This window comes from Caloenas nicobarica, chromosome 25 (assembly GCF_036013445.1).
Source record: "Caloenas nicobarica isolate bCalNic1 chromosome 25, bCalNic1.hap1, whole genome shotgun sequence".
Classification (NCBI taxonomy): domain Eukaryota; kingdom Metazoa; phylum Chordata; class Aves; order Columbiformes; family Columbidae; genus Caloenas; species Caloenas nicobarica.
This window is the reverse complement of record NC_088269.1, coordinates 3,428,162-3,447,844: the sequence shown is the minus strand read 5'-3', so window position 1 is coordinate 3,447,844 and position 19,683 is coordinate 3,428,162. Positions and strand designations below refer to the sequence as shown.

At 43.4% G+C, this 19,683-nt stretch overlaps 1 protein-coding gene across 1 annotated transcript in view; it reads right to left on the bottom strand.

Moving 5' to 3' along the window:
* Nucleotides 1-610: 610 nt before the first annotated feature.
* The window catches only part of LRRTM4 (leucine rich repeat transmembrane neuronal 4), a 133,101-nt gene continuing 114,028 nt past the window's right edge, over nt 611-19,683 (bottom strand). Inside the window, exon 3 of the mRNA XM_065651712.1 lies at nt 611-1,133. Within this exon, the coding sequence (XP_065507784.1) occupies nt 912-1,133 (222 nt within the window). The 3' untranslated portion in view covers nt 611-911. The remainder of the gene's footprint in view (nt 1,134-19,683) is intronic.

The window sequence follows — 19,683 nt, the reverse complement described above, 5'->3', positions numbered from 1 at the left end:
CTGATCCGTTTCAAGCACATCACTTCCATTTCGGTTCCCAAACGTCCATTACATTTGCTTACAGCACCGCTGGACGGTCAAATCTAAGAGTCGTTACTCCGCTGCATGGTTTCCCCTTTTTTAGAGCCCAAAAAGTAATTATAGTGTCAACAATGAAGCACAATGAAGATAGTAAAAATCAGAAGCACCCTCCATAGTGTATAGCCTGTGTCTTAAATGTACATGCACCCGAGTTTCTTTGTTTCTGCTGCATCAATTGCCAATGTCCTTTTGGTTCAACATAAGCTTTAATGCCCATGTCTGAAGTTTGAAATATTAGCGCTTGACCATTAAAAAAAAAAAATAGAGAAAACAAGAAAAAATCAAACCAACAAAAAACCAAACCCCCGAAAGAAAATATATCTCTATCTTTTGTTTGTTTAAAAAGAACAAAAAATATTAAGCAAATCTGTGAAGAATAATAAACACTTAATAAGGAAACATGGCTGACCCACCCCCCAAACCTTGCCCTCCCCATCCCCTTCACTTTTTACCTGTGGTTCTCTGTCCCTGGAACCGTGCAATGTAGAAAAATCAAATATACAAACAAAACTCTTAATCCATCCCTTTATGTAGCTAGAGTGAAATCTATTTTTTTTTTTTTTAATAAGAACTTGACAATCTCTCTTTAATATTTACATTGAGGAATTTGTTTGAAAGTTTAAAGCAAAGAAAATTCTGAAGTTCTCAGCGTGTACTGCAGGACAGCACTTCCACAGTCCGCGGAGTTTATCCCCCTTCCCTTGGTCTGTGTTGGAACATTTGTAACTGGAATGGTAGATTTTTTTAGTTTCTTGCCTTGGTCTCTTCTGAGATGAAAGGTCCCTCGCAAGAACCCCCCGCTCCGCCGCCTGAAGAAGTCGTCCCCGTCGTTAGTTTGGTATTCTCTCGATGTAAATGGCCGGGGCGGCCGACCGCGCGATGGTGGCGATGAAGCTGTGGTCTCGACTCAGGTCCAGGTTGGTGGTCTCAGCCTGGTCCCGGCCCACGGCCTCGTACCCCTTGTTGACGTGGAGAGGCTTGTGGGCCTGGCAGTACCCGATCACCGGCTGGTCGTAACTGTAATAGGGTAAAGTCTTCATGTGGTGAGGAACCTGCGTCGGAGAGCAAAAAAAAAAAAAAAAAAAAAAAAATACGTTAATGACGGGCTTAGGCGTGCATTTGTACAGCATTACCCATGTTCGTCGCACGGCTTTTGCAGCAAGATAAAGCCGTGAGGCTTCTGGGCCGCCCGTAGCACACGCGGACCCCTCGGGAACAGGACCGCGTGTCGGTCCCCACGTGGGGATGGACGTTCCACCTGCCCGGAGGCTACGGGATCACGGACCCGCTCTGGGTCCAGATCAGAGGGGGCTGCTCTCCATTTCAACAACGATAATTGTGGGTGGATTTTCCAAAGGGACTCGCGTGCTGAATTCTGACCTCTTTTGGACAATCTGGCTATGAGGGGTGAACTGGAAGCTGCTGGTAATGCAAAGCTTTTGAAAATCATAGAAGAGAATCATTTCAGTTGGAAGAGACCGTCAGGATCATCGAGTCCAACCATAACCTGACTCTAGTACTACCCCATGTCCCTGAGAACCTCGTCTAAACGCCTTTTAAACCCCTCCAGGGATGGTGGCTCCTCCACTGCCCTGGGCAGCCTGTTCCAATGCCCCGCAGCTCTTTGGGGAATAATTTTTTCCTAATATCCAATTGAAACCTCCCCTGATGTAACTCGAGGCCTTTCTTCCAGTGTCTCAAAAGGCGCTGAGCATTTCTGCGAAGCTCAGACCAGCCCGAGCATGTCGAGGGATGTGAAAACCTGGCTGGCGGCACGCAGAGCTTGCGGCTCGGCTGGAACACGTGTTTGTTTTTTCTGTGACAAAGCTGCTTGCCCAAGGTCAGCATTTCCCGGGTTCTTCATCTTCCCACCTCACCCAAACGCTACAGAAACGGCTTGAGTGTTGCTCGCTGGAGCTGAGCAGATCCGCACCCTGGAAAATGGTCATGTACTTGAAAAGTCGGCAAGATCTACCCTGAATCAACATTCCGTGATTCTTGACATAAATACCCAGGAACTGCCAACCCCCCCGCCTTTTTTTTTTTTTCCTCCCCATAAATGTTCTATGCTTGCGAATGTTAATCCTGCAACTAAATATGATTTATGGCACAACATCAGATACAAATCTTTGCAGATAATTTTATCATCTGCAAGAGACGAGCTGATCGAGTAGAAAGAAATAGGCTCTTAGGGAGAAAAACCACACACTGCAGGAGATAGAGGCAAGACTTTATTCTAACGCCGCCAGAAAACCTGAGCTCATTATAGCTGGAGATGTCCTACGCATAATTCAATCTTGTAACAAACGCCCTTTTATTTTCCACACTGAACTTCAAGTGAAGACTACAGAGCTAATTTATCATAAACTTCCCTTGCAGGGTGCACTTCATTCAAAAAGGTATTAAAAAGCAAAGGCATTAGGATAATTGTTAAATTTTGCAGGGTTAGGGTTCCCCTTGCGTTTGCATCCCCTCGGCAGTTCGATTCCTCCCCTGCTTCTCTGCAGAAGGCTGGAGAGATTCCAAACCTCTTCCACTCGCTAGAATTCAGCTGAAAATGTCATTTGACGTGACAGTTGAATGGCAAGAACGCCGAAGACAAGCTGCTCGGTAGAATTTGATGGGACAACTGTGCTCACTTGTGGATCAAATTCAGCCTTTGCGCAAGAAACTATAACTCCCTTTGGATACAGCGATATCCGTGCCAATTCCTATCAGGGCTGGAATTTGTCCTCAGCCTTTAAGGCGGCTCTTTATGGTTCTATAAAAGCCAAGGGCTGTTTGTGTTCTGGAGAGCTGAGAGATTGAGGTCCCGGCTTTACCGCAATAATACACAGTCCATTACCCACCCGGGTTTGCTTGTTCTCTCCCCTTCTCCAAACAGGAGTCAAAAGGATCAGGATCTCAACAACATCCCTAAATGGTGGGTAAACACACTGCTTTTTCAACTATTTCGCAGTAGTTTTATAGAATCTCTCGCTTGTTCAGACAACCTGAAATTCAGTCTAAGGTCTGACACCTCTCTATCAAGTAATGCCAAGAGAATTAACAGAAAACCAACTTCTTCGTATTGACCTCAACTCCTGGCTCAGTGGTTTCGTCTGTGCTCACAGCAGCAGACTCATTGCAGGGAAGGCTCGTTGAGGATCAGACAGAGATTAACTCTCTGTCTCGCTCAGAATCACTTGCAGTTCAGCAAAATCTCATCGCTAGCTGTCCCGGGTTGAAATAATTTCCTGGTGAACCGTTAAATCAAATTTTGGAAACGCAGGTTTGCAGAACAGATCTATTTCATGTTGGAAATATCACGAGTTTTTTCTTTCAACTCAATTTTGAAGAAAGATCTCCTACCATCCATTAACCTGCAGGGAAGGCAGTTCTTTCTTGGGAAACGTGAATGGCCGTGGATGTCTAAGCGATTCAAGGGACCAGAATTATCAGCTAGAGGACAAAAATACAATATTCTGCAAAGCAAAACTGAAGCATGAACATTCTCGGGCAGTTGAACCTTGTCTGGTTTCACATTTGCTGGTAGTCTATGATCCAGGTAAACTGATTGATGTGTAAATGCTTGCCTAGTTAATGATGACATGATTAAATTACACGCAACTTTAGAAGTTGTCCGTATGTAGTGGAAACTCAGAGTTACAAAATATAGAAGCTATGTTTTCTCATTAGTGCTAATATTTAGTCTCATAACACCATGATTCCATCGCTGAATTAGCATCATAGCCGTTGATAAATCAAATTCAGAGTTCGTTTTAAAGCCTAGCATAATTTAGAGTAAAAATAAGCAAGATATACTGTCATAGCTTTACGATTAACAAAGCACACAGCTTCGCCTTAGAGATAGATTCATTAGGCAGATACAGCTGGTATAAAAAATTTCAGCGGATTCCACACTGCTGAAAAATCGCAGTTAACAACCCCGGAACATCCTTTTGGAGTCAGCTCAGAAAAACGTTCCTATTCAGGAAAATGCGCAAACACGCACTTCCGATTAAACCCATGAAAAGGAACAAATGCAGACACCAAAGTCAGTTCTGCAATATGAATGGGTACGTGTTTTCTTCTGTTTCCAACTGGAACAAACACAAAAGTGCCTGGCTGTTTTTTAAAATAAGCCTTTTGTTCTGACATGCGTGTCTCCTAAGGTAATTCTCATATTGACAAAAAGAAAAATCAAAACCTCATTCATTAAGAAATGGAGAACTCAGAAGTCTGAGTGCTGTGTTACTGGGTGGTGCGAGGTTTTTACGAGCTCTGTTTTTGCCGAGGTCGTCTGTGTGACATCTGAGCTGATCAGGAAAACCGCCAGCTTGATTTTCATGTGAAGGTCTTCAAAAAAACCTTTAATTAGTGCAGGTTTTCTAAGAAGTACAGATCCCACCTGGGGTTGGTGCACTGATGTTAGGCATGAAGCATCGAGCAAGACTCTTTCGGTCCCACAACCAATTTCCCGCAATTTCATGTTCAATTTCCTTCCTGCTCCAGACAAACCACTTCTTTGCCTCCTCTATTTCCCCCCAAATCAGATTAACGGTCTATGCAGCTCCCGCTGGGAGATGAGAGAGACAAGACAGAAGCTTCAGGCTGTAGCTAAAGGTCCCACCCCACGTGGTGCTGAGCTGAAAATCATCAGCATTGCAACGAGAACCCCAAATCCACATCTACCAGTTTTGCCCAAGACATCGAGGACATGCTGCTAAACATACACAGCGGGCTGATGTTCCACAGGGATGTGACTCCATCTCTTGCACGCACACATACAAAATTGCATATTTCTTAAGTCAAAGTGCTGTGCCATCTACGTTTTTCTTCTCAAAAAAGCAGCACATCTGCTTTGATCCCATCTCTGCAGTCTTTTTTCCCCTTGCCTTATGCTTACGTCCACTGTCATAGTCCTACAAACTGGTCTTAGGAGCATCGCACATCCATTCAGAGCTGGATCTATCGGTCCAGCGGGTTTGTGGCTAATGCAGAGTCACTGAACCACGGCTGCGAATGCAATTTGGACCAAACCAGACCCGGCGTTTCGCAGATGAGCAGCCAGGACAAAGCTCGGCCTACCAGAGCTGAGGATTAAATCAAGGTCTTCAGAACCAGGGCTGACATCTTCTGAAGGATGGAGGGGTTGGAGGAGGACACGGGATGACTTCTTCAATACACAGAAGCCTTTTCTTTATCGAAAATTAACCTGGAAATAAAAAGTTGTGGCTGGCAGGTTTCAGACCACTTCCTAGTAAAAAAAAGTCGGTATCAGTAAAAATTTGGAGCCTAAATACTACAAATGACTGACAGGTGGGTCATCAATCTTACTCAATTCTTGTACTTCTGGCTGGAAAAGTGAGATCCCCAAATTGACACAGACTGTCAGAAGAAAGGTCTTACTATGAAAAATCGTAGAATTGTAGAACCATTTGGGCTGGGAAAGACCTTTAAGGTCACCGTGTCCAACTGTTAAGCCAGGACTGCCAAGTCCACCGCTAAACCATGTCCCTAAGAAGCTCAGCCAGAAGGAGGCACAGGGCAGAAGATTACGGTTTCACGTCCTATTGAAGGTCCATTTATAGCTCATTAAAAGTTAACTGATAATTAATAACTACAGGAATTAAACAAACATCACTGTATTAGATACGATTATAAGCATATTAACCTTTTAAATTATATGCCGCGTTAATAAGAAGCTTATGGATATATGGGACTATATAATACTCTACAAAATTGACTGATTTAATATAAAACAAAGTTAATTAAAGTATATCTATTAATTTCTTATGTAGCATTAAAATATTCACCAACTTCTTAAACCATCTCTGAGCTATACAGGGTATACCATAAAGCCAAAATTTTACGATTTATTCGGTCATCCTTGCAGAGCGTATTTCATGTTTTAAACCCCTATGTAACATCACCTGTCAGTTCTGCTGACACTGTGAACTGGATTTTAAGCTACAGAGAACTTCCTAATCCTTCTCTCTCCTATCACACAAACGCCTTCCCCTTTAAAACCAAACCTCTCCATGGACTGTTTAACTAAGCATGTTTTTCTAGAGATCAGGAGGAAAAATCACGCACACCCCACTGCTCCCTCTATGGGCCGATTTGATCTTTCAATCAGCAAATGAAAAGCTCTCCCTGAAGGAAACTCCCAGAAAGAAGAAAGTCTTCCAAGCCTTGTTATTGTTCCTTGGGCAAAATATTTCTTTTAAATTGCTTTATCTGTTTTTTTTTACAGAGTATCTGGCTCCTGACAAAAAGGCCCACTGATGAAAAACTTCAAGTGAGATTCACAGTCGCCTTCGATTTTCCGCTGTGGAGGGCCAATAAAATACACAAACTATCCAGATATTCTCATTGGAAAGCCATTAATATCGCTTTCAGTGCTATTAGGATAATTTCCTATAGAATTCAATAGGAATAGAAGCCTGGTGGGTCAAAAAAGCTTTTACATTGCTTGGGGGCAGAAGATCGGTTTTTCAAAAGCGATGCGGTATGTTGTAGTAGTACCTATCTAGACGCAAAAGAAACCCTTTGGGTGCCTCTCCCCATCTTTGGGTGCCTAAATACATATATTTTCCAAAATGCCATCTTTTTTAAGGCAACTCAGCTGTCATTTAAGACTTTAACAAGCTGTATTTTCCCCAGGAATTTCTGCTCCCTCGGCATCGCGTTAAGAGCTGCAAAGTGTAGATCGTTTGTACTTCATCTGTCAGGATGAGTCAAAGGTCCATCTGGCCAAGTCTCCGAGGGATGGAGAAGAAAGAGCAGAGCGCAGGTCAACAATGGGGTAATAACTTCGGCAGAGCATCCTCCTGACCTCCAACGCTCCCGGCTTCGCTTTGCTCGCTAAATTCCCGGCATTTTGGGCTTGAAATGCTACGGATTGGAACATTCTCATGTATTTCAAAGCATCCTCACACGCCCCAGGTCCAGAGCGATATTTGGGACATGAAGCACGTTGCGTCTGTCGAAAAAGAATCCTAACGCTAAGGGAAAAGGCAGAGTTTTTTCTCCATGTAGCCATCGTAAAGATGGTAACCTGCTCCATCCGTTACTCACAATAAATACGTACAGTATTTGATATGAACATCTGATAATGTTGCTGCCACAGTGACAAATGAAGGCGCTGGCGAATGAGTGAAATAAGTCTTTGTCTCATATTAAAATATGGCTTTTCATTAGATCTGCTTAGAATTTATAGCGTGCAAAAGAGCTTTCCAGAAATTGATGGCTTCTCTAAAGATTTTTAAATGCTATTCGAAGTTGTACATGGATTCTATACATCAAGAGACCAAAAATGTACTTCCTAAAGCTCAATTTTTGCACAATATTTTGTTCTCAAGACATGAGGATGTATAACCAAGGCAACATGATGGCTCATTATTAAAACTCACACCAGTGCTAGAAGAAAGGGGATACTGGGTGTCTTATCAGACTGATAGAAGAAATAGAAGGTTTTCCTTCTATGTCATCTAGTTATACTGTACCCAAAACGTTTTGGCTGGAGTCAGATGACAGACTAACTCATTTTTGCCCCCCAAAAATGCTTAGAGCCACATTTATAATTGGTATTAATTCCATTTAATATGGCAATATTAAATATACAGACAGCATCCAGCCGCTGCATCTCCAACAAGCTACAACACGGCAGAGTCCTCTTCTGCCATCATTTAAGATCCAATGCTCAACTTCATGGCGTTCACCTATGAGAGGAGAGAATTTGTTCTATTTTTCAGTCATCTCAAGACAATTTGAAGGTGTCCTTCTTTACAGAAAATGGGTGCCAAAGAATAACTGGCAGAAAAAAGAAAGAAAAAAGATGCTCGTGGTACTGTGGTTTCACCAGATCGGATGGTCTACATCAGACCATCGACATCCAGAGCTGTTCGACGGGATTGTCCTAAACGACAAGGAGAGGAGCAAGCAAAGCGTCGTGACTGTAAACTGAGCACAAGTTCAAGGAATTATTCATTTCTCCTGAGAGAACAGTGAGATAAATTAATTCCAGTAGGAGAGAAGAAAGAAACCGCTGGCACTACAGACCTTCTCGGACACGGGAGGGAGCTCCTATTATACCAAATGTCTCAGCAGGATTCTATTCATGAGAAATTACAAGATTTTAATTGCCTCCACTGTCTCCCAGCAGAGGAATCGGTGTGTACGGTGCCACAAACGTGCTGGCAAGACCATTAATCCAGTCGCAGAAGGGACAGGTTTCTCCTCCTGATGTGACTCTGTCACCTCCACGGGCACTGATGGGAACAGGTACCGATACGGGACTCATATCGGGGCGAGGATTTATAATCCCTGTCTTCCCAGAAAGGTTAAGGAACAGTCTCTGCATCTCGCAGGGTAGTGTAGGGCAGAGCTGGAGGGAAACGGTTGGTTTAGGTTGAGGGGGAAAAAAAGAATTTCAGGATGAGGATGAGGAATTGGCAGGAGGGTGCCCGGCTATAAATATATTACTAGTAGGGTTTAGCTGTGTCGTTCACCCCTCACCCAACTGTGTCAAAACAAGACGCTACAGAATAATAAGAGGACTTTTAATTAAAGCTCATAAAATGCCTTGAGACCCTTGAATTGCTCCAACCCACTGCAATCCTAAACACATTCTGCCCATGTTCACCTCTGAGTGTGTGATGTGCAAAGGAGGGAGGATCACCAGCGGCGTTCCTGCTTTTTGGAACAGAAACGGCAAACAGGAGGAACGGAGAAGGCAGGGGAGGGATTGGCACAGCATCAGAAAATTAATAACAAACATGGGTTCATGCTTCAGTCATGTTCTAGAGAATCTTTGTACATCAGAGATTAAGCAAGCAGAAAATTAATGGAAGACTGGCCAGCATTGCAGGCAAGGGCATTTCACAATGATAGCATTATTTTTTAATAGTCTACAGGAAACAAATGACTTTTTCATTCCTCTGGGCAAGTTTTATAATATGCAGAGAAATCATCAGGAAAGACATACTCAGAATCCCTGAGAAAACTGGGAGAAAGCTGGGTTAGAAAATATCCTTGGCTTAGCAATCTTTGCTGCCACAAAACCACGCGGATCAATTCAATTACTCCATGAAAGCAAAAAGAATGGAAAGAATTATTGAGCAACAGTAGTTTAGTGACACTTTTAAAGCAGAAAGGAATGTCTGGATGACACTCAAAAAAAAAAATCCAAACGTACCACATGCCGAATCCTCAAAACAGCTGCTGTGTACATGAGAGTGCAGCAACTATACAGAAAAACCAGCCAGAAACTAAGGTTGAGTGGTCAACCCACTGAGAATTGGCACAGAAACTACATGGTCAAGATGACTAAGAAGCAGAGGACAGATACTCCAAGCTGTTTTTCCTCTGGGGAGATGCAAACGAGTAAGTCATGTTAATTGTGTCCCATTTTTAAGTGCCAGGGAGCCGATGTGGACGGAGGGTCAGGCGGGAGCAGCTTTGGGACATCTCTGTGTCGACACCACCACCCTCCCCTTCCAAACAGCTGCCAAGAGCCGCAACTGGAATTACCGGCAAATGGCTCGTGATGCGTAAATCTGGGACCGGCTCAGAAAAACAAAAAGCGTTCAGACACATTCAAACAAACAGAAATAAAGCGCTTTGGTGGAGCACTGTTGAATCCAGCCAGGAGAGGGCTGTAGAGTACATGGACTCTGGTTCCTGTAGCTGTTTAATATTTGCTCTGTACAGACTCTGGCATTTCAGGAAAGCCAAACAAAGCGGTCTCGTACTTATTCTGACGCAACCAACATTAATAAGCAAAAATAGTCGTTGCCGACTTGTACCATTTCTGTGCTCGGCACAGCGGTAGCGACAGAGTGTAAACGAAAAGAATCAGGTTCAAAGAATCCTGCTGGAAAAGAAAATCTGCCCTGCGAGCGAGATTTTGAAAACCAGAGGAGCTGCTGTGAGAAATACCTGCGGCTCATGCCGACAAGAGACGAGATGCTCGAACAATCACTCAACCAGCCAAAAGGTTTTCAGCTACTCTGATTTTGTTGGTAAACTTGTTCTGTTTGGCAAAGGTAACACCGGTGTGTCAGAAGGGATCAGCAAAGAGGTAAGGAATTCAACTTTTCCTGTGTGCGGTATTACTTCGGTGCACGGGATCTTTCCCTTCGATGGGTCTATATGATCACACGGAATAAATACTCAACATCTCGTTTATCTGTGAGACCCAGGTGATATCATGACCTGATCCCCAACCACACAAGGGTGAAACAGACTGGGAGAAGAAATATGAAGAGATAAAGCAGCCTCTCGACATGCAAAATCTGTTGTTTATTTGCAGTGCCTAGAGGCCTCGACCAAAAATGCAACCGCACCGTGGTAACCAATGCTCATGTGGTTAGTAAGTCCTTGCCCTGAAGAGCTTGTACTCCAGACAGGCGTGACAGATGAAGGGTGGGAGAAAGGAAAATTGCAAACGAGGTCTCTCAAGTGATGCACAGACTGAGGGACAGATTTTTCCACGAGCTAAATACATGAATACAGATCTTTTATCCCTAAATGACTTCCCTCATCATGCGGCCGCTGTGACTGTGTGTGTATTTGTAAGCAATACAGCTCAGTGTGAGCAAATCTGCAGAGCACAGGGGTTGGTGTTGAGTACACAGCGTCCACAACATACACATTGCGGAGGATTTACAGCAAACTACCTCCAGGCTGGTCCCATAAACCCTCAGAGCGGACCCAGTTCAGCTTCATCTCAAAAGGGTTCAGTCTCTGTTCTCTGTGGCTGTTCTGGGGTGTTAACTGAAGCACATTAAGGGGGGACAATCTTGAGACTCATGTCAAAAGTACAATCCTGATCTGAACTAAAACACCAATGTATTAATAAATTATTAATAGATACATCCTTTGGGGGCCAGGGAAGTGATTCAGCTCTCTAATATCCCGAGACAGCACAACAGAACTCAAACCTTCCAGTTTAAGGGTGTTTTTTTTCCTTTGACGCCATAATTTAAGCTGATGCTGCAGACCTCCACATAAAGGCTTTGCCTATTGCTATTTTTAAGAGCCCTCTTGCCTTTGGCGCAGTTAATCTGAGATCAACGAAGCCTCCGCAGAGCTGAGCACTTGCAAGGCTGGATGCTCACACGCTGGGTTTCTTCGAGAGGCAGCGCACAGCGATCTCGCTGCATCCCACAACACCGGGACAACAGCTCTTTGCAGAATCCCTCCGAATTGGATTTGCGGCCCAAAAAGATGAAGATAACCCGTGCAAACCAGAGCCCTGCACGCATCTCTGGCAGGGAACCGGGGGCTGTTCAGAGCCCTCTGCTCCCTTCCTGTCTCTTCACTCCAAACTCAAAAGAGAACAAAGGAGACATTGTGACTCCAGGCCACTTCTCCGCTGAAGAGACAGAAAGAGGAAGGCTGAAATAAATGATCCCGCAGTAATTGCGGCAGGAAAGAGAGAAAAGATTGTGGAAAAGAGGCTGGATTTCTATCACGCTGAGGCTTCTCAAGAGGACAGAGCCCGCTCTCCAGAACACGCGCTGCACCGGGGGTTTGCACCACCGTCAAAACCGCGAGGAGCAGAAGGCATCGGATCAAATGTGTGCTGTCCACGGGGTCTCTGGAAAGTAAAGCAAACCAAAATATCTCTGAGAAGGTTTTCATTCTCTCCAGGGACCAGAGAAGCTTCCTGAAATACAGAGCAGACTGTTTAAGGTACACTCTTTATCTTCCGTCTGCCCCGAAACAGGGATGGAGCAAATGAGGGATAGCAATAGGTGTATGAAGATGAATGTGGAATGCAAGAAAGGCAATTTATCTCAATGATCTGAGCTCTGTAAAAAAGAGCTTAAAGCACTGGCCATTTCTCCATATCCTTTAACATTATATATAACAGTGTTTTTCAATCACTAACAGAACAGGTTCATGAGATTGCTGGGTATTTCAGGAGCCAGATGATCACCCATCCTCTTCACACCGGTGGAATAGTTCAGGTCTAGCAATCAGAAATAATTCCGATTTGCACAATACGAGATCTACTGCGTATGTATCTTCCACAGAGTAAACTGTGGACAATAATCCTAGCAAGCCACGATCCACAGCAAGTGCCCTGCAGTCCCACCAGGTCTCTGGGAAATCGCAAACCTGCCACGTTCCTCAGTCAAATCAGGGAAGCAATGGGAACAAACATCAGCTGTTTGCTCTTGCGCTGCCCCTTCCATCCAAGGGCTCTGCAATCGTTATTCCGGTAAGTCTTGCGTTGCTGCTTTGAGATGAGGGGGTATCATTACCCTCACTTCAGAGAGAAATAAACAGAGGGCACAGAACTCCCCCAAGGCAATCCGGAGAGTTAGATACCGACATCAAAGGGTTTCACAAAGACTGATATCACTATTCCTACCAAAAAGAAAAGGAAATAGAGATGAGCTGAAGCTGTTAGTCCCCCATCAGATAACTGGCTCTGGATCTTTGGTCTCTAAGGTAACTCCACCCGAGAGCTGCCTCCCAATTGAACAACTAGTATCAGTTCTATCTAGAAACAACCACAATAATTTATCGCATCTTAACGCACCCCTGTGCTGGCTTATTGCTATATTCTTCAAACAAAGCAAGTGGTGAGTTTTCGACGCTAATTAAACATTTAGATGGAGTTTCTGGTCGTTGTTTCTCACCGGTTTTTGGCACTGTTTCCCTGGTGTCTCATTTCTGCCAGAAGATTCCTTCCAGCCCTTTTCTGCTCTGCTGCATCTTGCCTCGCCCCAATGATGAAGATCAAGGGCCATCAAATCAACTAGAGATGATCTTCCAATTCAGGAAAGTGAAGCTATGATATTACTTCTGCAGGCCAATATATATCGTTTTATTTCATCTCCATCGCATTCAACCGGTTCTATCCTTTCTCAAATCGAAAGGACTTTCCTGTACGGTGCTCTACGTGTTCTGGTGACCGACTCAACCACAGCTCCACACGGTGTGATCACAGCAAAGCTCACGGCATCTCCTATAATCCACTAATAATCACAACGCTTAACAGAAGGGACACAAACAATGGGGCTCTTGGGGAAAACGGAGTCCTCTAGGTGCCACCTCAGTTTAAATAACAAATATAGGCTTTTTCTTTGGCCTGTGTGTTCTCCCGCTCTCATATAAACAAAAACATGGGAAGGTTACCTAATTATCCAGTATTTCCCCAGGAATTATATATTGGTCCCCCCTCTATTCTTCACCCTGGAATAAAGGACTTGCATCGAAACACAAAAGCAATGAGAAAGACCAACACAGATGGCAATTATAACCAGCTCCTCACCGCCTTGACACAATACTCGCTGCTCCGAGGAGGAGCATCGGAGCCTTCATCTCCTTATTATAAATGATTAACCGAGGTAAGACGGGGTACGAGGAACCATAGTAGTGGCTGCCAGCTGGACAAGCGTTGACATGGTTGCCCTTTTTTTCTTTTGTCCTACAGGTATATAGTAAGTCCATCTTCAAAACCTTACTACGATGCAGCACAATGCGGCGCGGCCTCTTCCTATTGCCACGGAAGAAAAGAAAGTGCCATTGACAGAGTTCTGTGGCCTTTTAAAGCAGAACAGCTCAGCCATCAAAGCTCACAGCACTCCTCCGCAATCGCTATTCACTGCGGCTTTGTGGGCAGGAACTAAACCAGTTTTATGAAGTTCTAAGGGGAGGGAAAAAAAAAAAAATTAGCTCCTGAAAATGAGTCTCTTGTAATAAGTGCTGCAAATAATGAACAGCTGCAGTGTTTCCTTTGGAAGGTGAAACGAAGGAAACGCAGCCTTAATGTGCATTTAAAGCAGGAACGGGTCAGTCTCCACGATGTTTATTGGGCATAATGGAAACATTCAGTTGTCAAAGGAAGCATTAAAAAAAAATGGACAGAGGTAGGATGCATTATTTAAACACATATTTATCCATCAGAAAGAAAACGGCTGCAGATTAGAGGCGAGTGAGATCAACCACGGCTCAGTTGTAGCCTTGACCATTTGGTTTTGTCTGGCAAATCAAGGAACTACCTTTTTTTTTTTTCCTCTTACCCTTCACTCTTCTCTTCGAGGGACTGGTCTTCATCCTTTTCCTTCATTATCAAGCCAATGGGTGTTTCATTCCAAAATACCTTGGTTTCCAGGTCATTTCTACACCTTCTGCCATAGCACACTCCGCCTGGCCTGCTCTCCATTTATTAATACTCTGATTTTTTTTTTCTAGAAGTTACACCCAAGATAATCTGGAAAAACAACCGCTCAAACTGTACTGCAGCCTGAGCCTGCTTAAAAAAAAAATAACCTTCCCTTTCTCATATATACAGTTGCCAGAACTTTACGAATTTGGGGAAGAAAAGTTTACAACACAACAAAATAATAAACATTAGGATTTGACATAAATTTGGGACAGAAGAGAACGGAAGGACCCACACACGTAAAACACCTTCTCAGACAGACTCTATTACTGCAGGCTAAATACTACACAAATAGACAAGTGCATTAGGTAGAAACTGCAGAAGACAAATATACGGAAAAGTATGCTTGTTACTTTTCTGGCTGTGCAGCAAGGGAGGGAAGGGACAGTTAACCGTTAACTCACGTATATCCATGGAATTGCCCAGCTTGTTGGAATCGCGGTTACGCTGTTTAGGTCAAGCTCAGCAAAGCCCAGAATGGATGCTCTGAACACCGAGGCTGCCACGTCAGAGCTCTGATCTGAGCTTGAGACCTCCGGGTAATACAAACCAATTAATTCTGGTCCTGTTGAAGACTAATAGAACCTGTGCAATCGATGTGCCGGGCAACGGGATGCCCTCTCAGGCAAGAAACAAGAACAAATTACTTTTCCCTTTCATTTGACGGAAATCAGACCCTTCAAGTAGAGGTAAATGTAATTATCAAGCTACAGTCTCTTCTGTTCTGACAAGTTGCGCTTTATCCAACCCAGATGTGAGGCAAGGTCCTTATTCTGCAACAGTGCGACCTTCACGCTTCCCCGAACCGGAATATTCATTTGATAAGCAACCTTAACGACGGGACACAACAGAAACTTCTCTACCCCTGCCCATTCATATGCTCTCAGAAGCAAGGATTAATTGTCAATATATTTTGTAGAAAAACAACAGTCAAAAACGGCATCCAGGGAAAACCATGTCCCATCCAACGTTTGCTATGGAAACACCACTGCAAATACTTCCTGTCCCTGACTCTCGCTTTGTGTCTCTGTTTACGCTGATATAATTAGTACGGTTATGGAATCAGCGTTCTGTTGTCTAGCAAACTGACTCCATGGCGATTTTAGCCTGCGCTGGATTATTTTGACTAAACAAATCTCAATCTAAGCAGCGTGTAGAGTCCATAGCAAGATGATGGAGACTCGATCTTCCCAAACCCTACAGAAAACATCCCGTTGCTGAAATCTGTTTTCAGGTACTTCTGCTCAACTTGGTTTAGATTTTACAGGACTTTTTCATGGATCTGGATAACGTGAGCTTACCCACAGTGAGAAACGCTGCGTAATCCCTCCCTGGCTACTTTGCAATTGCATTTTATAACATTAAGAGATTTCATCCCATCTCCCCCTCGGCCTTCTCTCTTCTGAGCTGTGGGATGTTGTCCATTCCGTTCTGAATTCTATCTAGTTTTTAAGAGCCGTATTTAAAAAAATAATAAAAATATATTTGCTACTTCTCTTATTCGGTGACTGTTATAAGGAATAGGCATTTCCATCGAACATCACTACTGATTTCCAGCTTGGACTGGATACGGCAATTCCTTTCGACATATTTCATCCCACTTTGAGTCAGGTAATTTGTTTATCTCTAAATAAAGGAAAGTAGCGTCACTAAAGTAAATTGAGATAACACTTCCCGAAGCACGCAGACCTATTTCCACACGTAATATTAAACACATGTTTACTAATTAAAACAAAACAAGCTCTGACAGTACAATCTTTCGTGGCACTGAAAAAACGATTTACGTAATCCAATCCGTTTAATAGCGGCAACTTTTTGGTACCGTGTGCTGAAAGAAGGCGAGAGATGTCCCTGTTCTTAAATAAACTTTGTACCATTTTATCTCAAACTACTAGCAATAGTTATTTGTTCCCCTTAATGAAAATCCACTACTTTAAATTTGTCCCTAAAAGCAATACTGGCTTTTTTTGGGGGGGGAGGCAAAGGAGAATTTCTTTTTATTTCCCCTGTTTCCAGAGGTTGGTTGTTTTTTCTTTTCCTGAACTTTTAAAAAGTCACTAGTAAAACACGGAGAACCAAGATATTTAGCTGTCTAAAGATGGAAACTGAAATGCCTCTTTTAAAGCTGCCAGCACAAACATTTGTGTTTTTCTCATTCTCAGTGAGGTGTTTCTATTTCGCTTCCATCTCATCATAACTCGTCAGTACTTAATAGTATTAAAACCAGCAAAACCAGTTTTAAATCCTGCACCTTTACTAAATCTATGAAACTAGAAACAAATCACTGAGTCTGTCTCCATATAAATATGTAAAATGCACTTATATTACCCTCTACACACAAGTAGAAGGAAGGATATGGGGCTTATACTCCTTTTAGTTATGCTGCTTCTGGTGATGGCAGTAGATTTACTCCTTATTTCTATTGGTATAAGTACCAAGAGGACCGTTATTCCTGTTTTGATTTGTGCAGGGAAAACTGCAAGCAGTGTTAGATTTCCATCAGGAACATCCAATGTCCCGAAAAATCCAGTATTGATGGTAAGAAATGGTGTAACCGGTAAAAAAACAAAGAGGCACAGCGTGTTCCCCACTGCTATGAAATCTCTTTTTACTAACTACAACCAGCCTCATTGCATTGCTTTGTTCTTTGCCATGGTAACATGATACTGGTTTCACAGAGCTGATTTTTAACATTGTTTTTTTAAATGCAAAAACCTCTTGAAAGGTTGCTCATTCTAAAAAAAACCAGTCCTTTATGTAGGAAGGTGGGTCATCCTAAAACCCAGTCCTTTACCACAGAATTACTGTGTCAGAACTTAGCTCATCTCCACCCTTTGCCTCCTATAAAAATTTGATTCCCATTCGTTGTTCTTTCGATGTCGTCAAATCCCACACTGAACCCGAAACACCCACCTGTCCTTTATCATTTTTAACCTGTGTGTCCCCACAGCCGCCTTGTGTCCCCCTTCCCATGTCTGTGTCCCCAGGCCTTGATCCAAACTCAAGAATGAGCAAATAACTCCAGCCCCAAACCCCTAAACAACCCTGGAAAGAGCTCTGAGGTTTGGGACACGAATGGAGATGGGCAGAATTTAATGCGAGTGGACCAGAATTCATTTAAAGGCTTTCCAAAATTTGATATTCATGGATACTGCACTTCTCAATCCAGCAGTAGCCCCAGCAGAGCAAGACAGTTCCTTATAACTATCTTTAGTTCATTTTAGTATATAGATGGGAAATACATTTCTGGTTTTGAGGAAATAAAACCAAACCATTCACTCATTACAACCTATGGAAAAGCTACTGATGCCATTAGTAACTCAGAGTCTCTTCAGTGTAAATTTGACCAGCATAGAAAACCTTGCAGTAAAATCACTTCTGGAATTTCAGAATGATTTTTTTTCAGAACTCCTCTCCAATTAAAGTGAGCACGTTGGAATTTCTCAGGGAATTACTTGAAAACTGAAAGGCATTTTGCATCACAGGTTGTGCTCAAAACCCTTAAAGCGCTTAGTAATTCCTGCCTAAACCCAGAACTGTCTTAGACTCGACGCCTGTTCTGGGGGCAGCACAATGAGCCGTTCTAAGTAGCAGGCACAAAAGAGATCGTTACAACCGTCTTACAGGTGTCAGGACCACATCATCAAATCCAAAACCAGAGATAAGAAACCACGACATCCTCCTGTCCCCGAGGACTTGTTCTCTAGGGTACGTTACCAAGGACGATAAGCTCCGGTCTCCAGTTCAGGCTGGTCTCATTCACAGTTTCCTACATGCAGGTGCTCTAACTCCTCTCTCAACCAAGTGTCTCACTGGGATTAGCCATTGTATTCCTGAAAAAGGGGTTATTGAAGACTTTGTACCCTGCTAAGGATATTCTGTAGTGTATAAACAGATCAAGATGAAAACGGTTACCTTCAACTGTTCTGCATCTTTGATTTTCTTCAGTAAAGGAGTCAAAGCACTACATTCCTACTATGGAGTTGGCAGACTTTTGATGCCTGTTTAACAACCATCACATCAGTCACGTTACAAAGGCCACAAATGTAAAAAACGCTGCTCCTGTCCAGCCCCACTCCTGCGGAAAGTCTCTCTACATTGAGGTTCGTGCCAACAGGAGCAAATAACACGCCTAGAAAGACGCAAACACACGCGCACCAAGAAGAAAACCCAAGTGCAATTAAAGAAACCAGCGTGAGACGTTCACTTATGGAAAACATCGCAAAGTGAAACAGCAGCAGGCAACCAGCAACCCGGCGCCGAGTACAGCGACGAGCATCGGACAATCTGTTAGTGAATTAATTCCGTTCTGTTCCTGCGAAGGCAAAACGACGCCGAGCGCAGGCAACTGCTGCCCCGCGAGAGATGAATCCATTCTGCTCCCCGGCACGGCAGGAGCTGATGGAGGCAAACGGAGACCATGGGGACATGGTTTCTCTGGCTGTTGGAAGCTGCTGCTCCACCAACGCGGCGCGATCGGCTTCTCCGGGTGATGCTGGAGCATGTGGAAGCGACAGGATGTTTCCCAGTGGAGTTGGGCTCCATCTGTGTCGGTCCATCACCGCATCTCACTAAACGGCACTTGGAGAACCAACGCACAGCTCTCTTTTTATTAAGTGAGCCCTCTTGTGTTCATCTGCTCCCTAGATTTCACCTCTGAGGGCCTTCACAAGCTTAGAAAAAGATACATAAAATTAAATCATTAGAGACATAAAGACCAATCTCCTCTATAGGAACTGCTGGCTGTGAGTGCCTGACTTGAAAAACGGGTCTGTTTTTCAGAAAACAGATATTAATTTCTCTCAGTCGCGCTTCTGTTGTACAGCTGGTGACTGAAGACCCCGATTCACAAGTCACCAACAAAAACTCAGCTCAAAAGCTTTCTATAAGAAAAAGCACCGGCTCTGCAGCGACGGATGGATTTCCTTAGCAGTGTTGCACAGACCACAAAAGGAAATTATTTCCAGAATTAAAACGACCTAGAAAGTTTAAAACCTGATCCTAGAGTTTCTTATTAAAAAAATACAACTTTTTCAAATATGGCATTCTTTAAATAATAAGTACATTGAGTTGGACTCGATGATCCTTGTGAGTCCCTTCCAACTCAGGACATTCTACGATTCTACATTTTAAGCTTTCTATTTAATTTTTTCTTTCCTTCTTCGAACAAACAGTTTCTAACGGCAGCACTAACTAGAAATGGTGATGAGGCCTCAGGAGACCTGCCTTGTGTCTCCAGTATTGCCGAGTATCTTTGGACAGATCGGTTCTTTCATCACCAGTTCAGAGATTTTCAAAACAGCACAATTTTTTACGGAGTGCTTTGGGATATCCAGGTGAGATTATACACATATATACATATATATATATACACACATATATGCAGAGCCAGCAGCGCTGGCTGCCTGGAGACTGATATTCATGCAACGGGCATA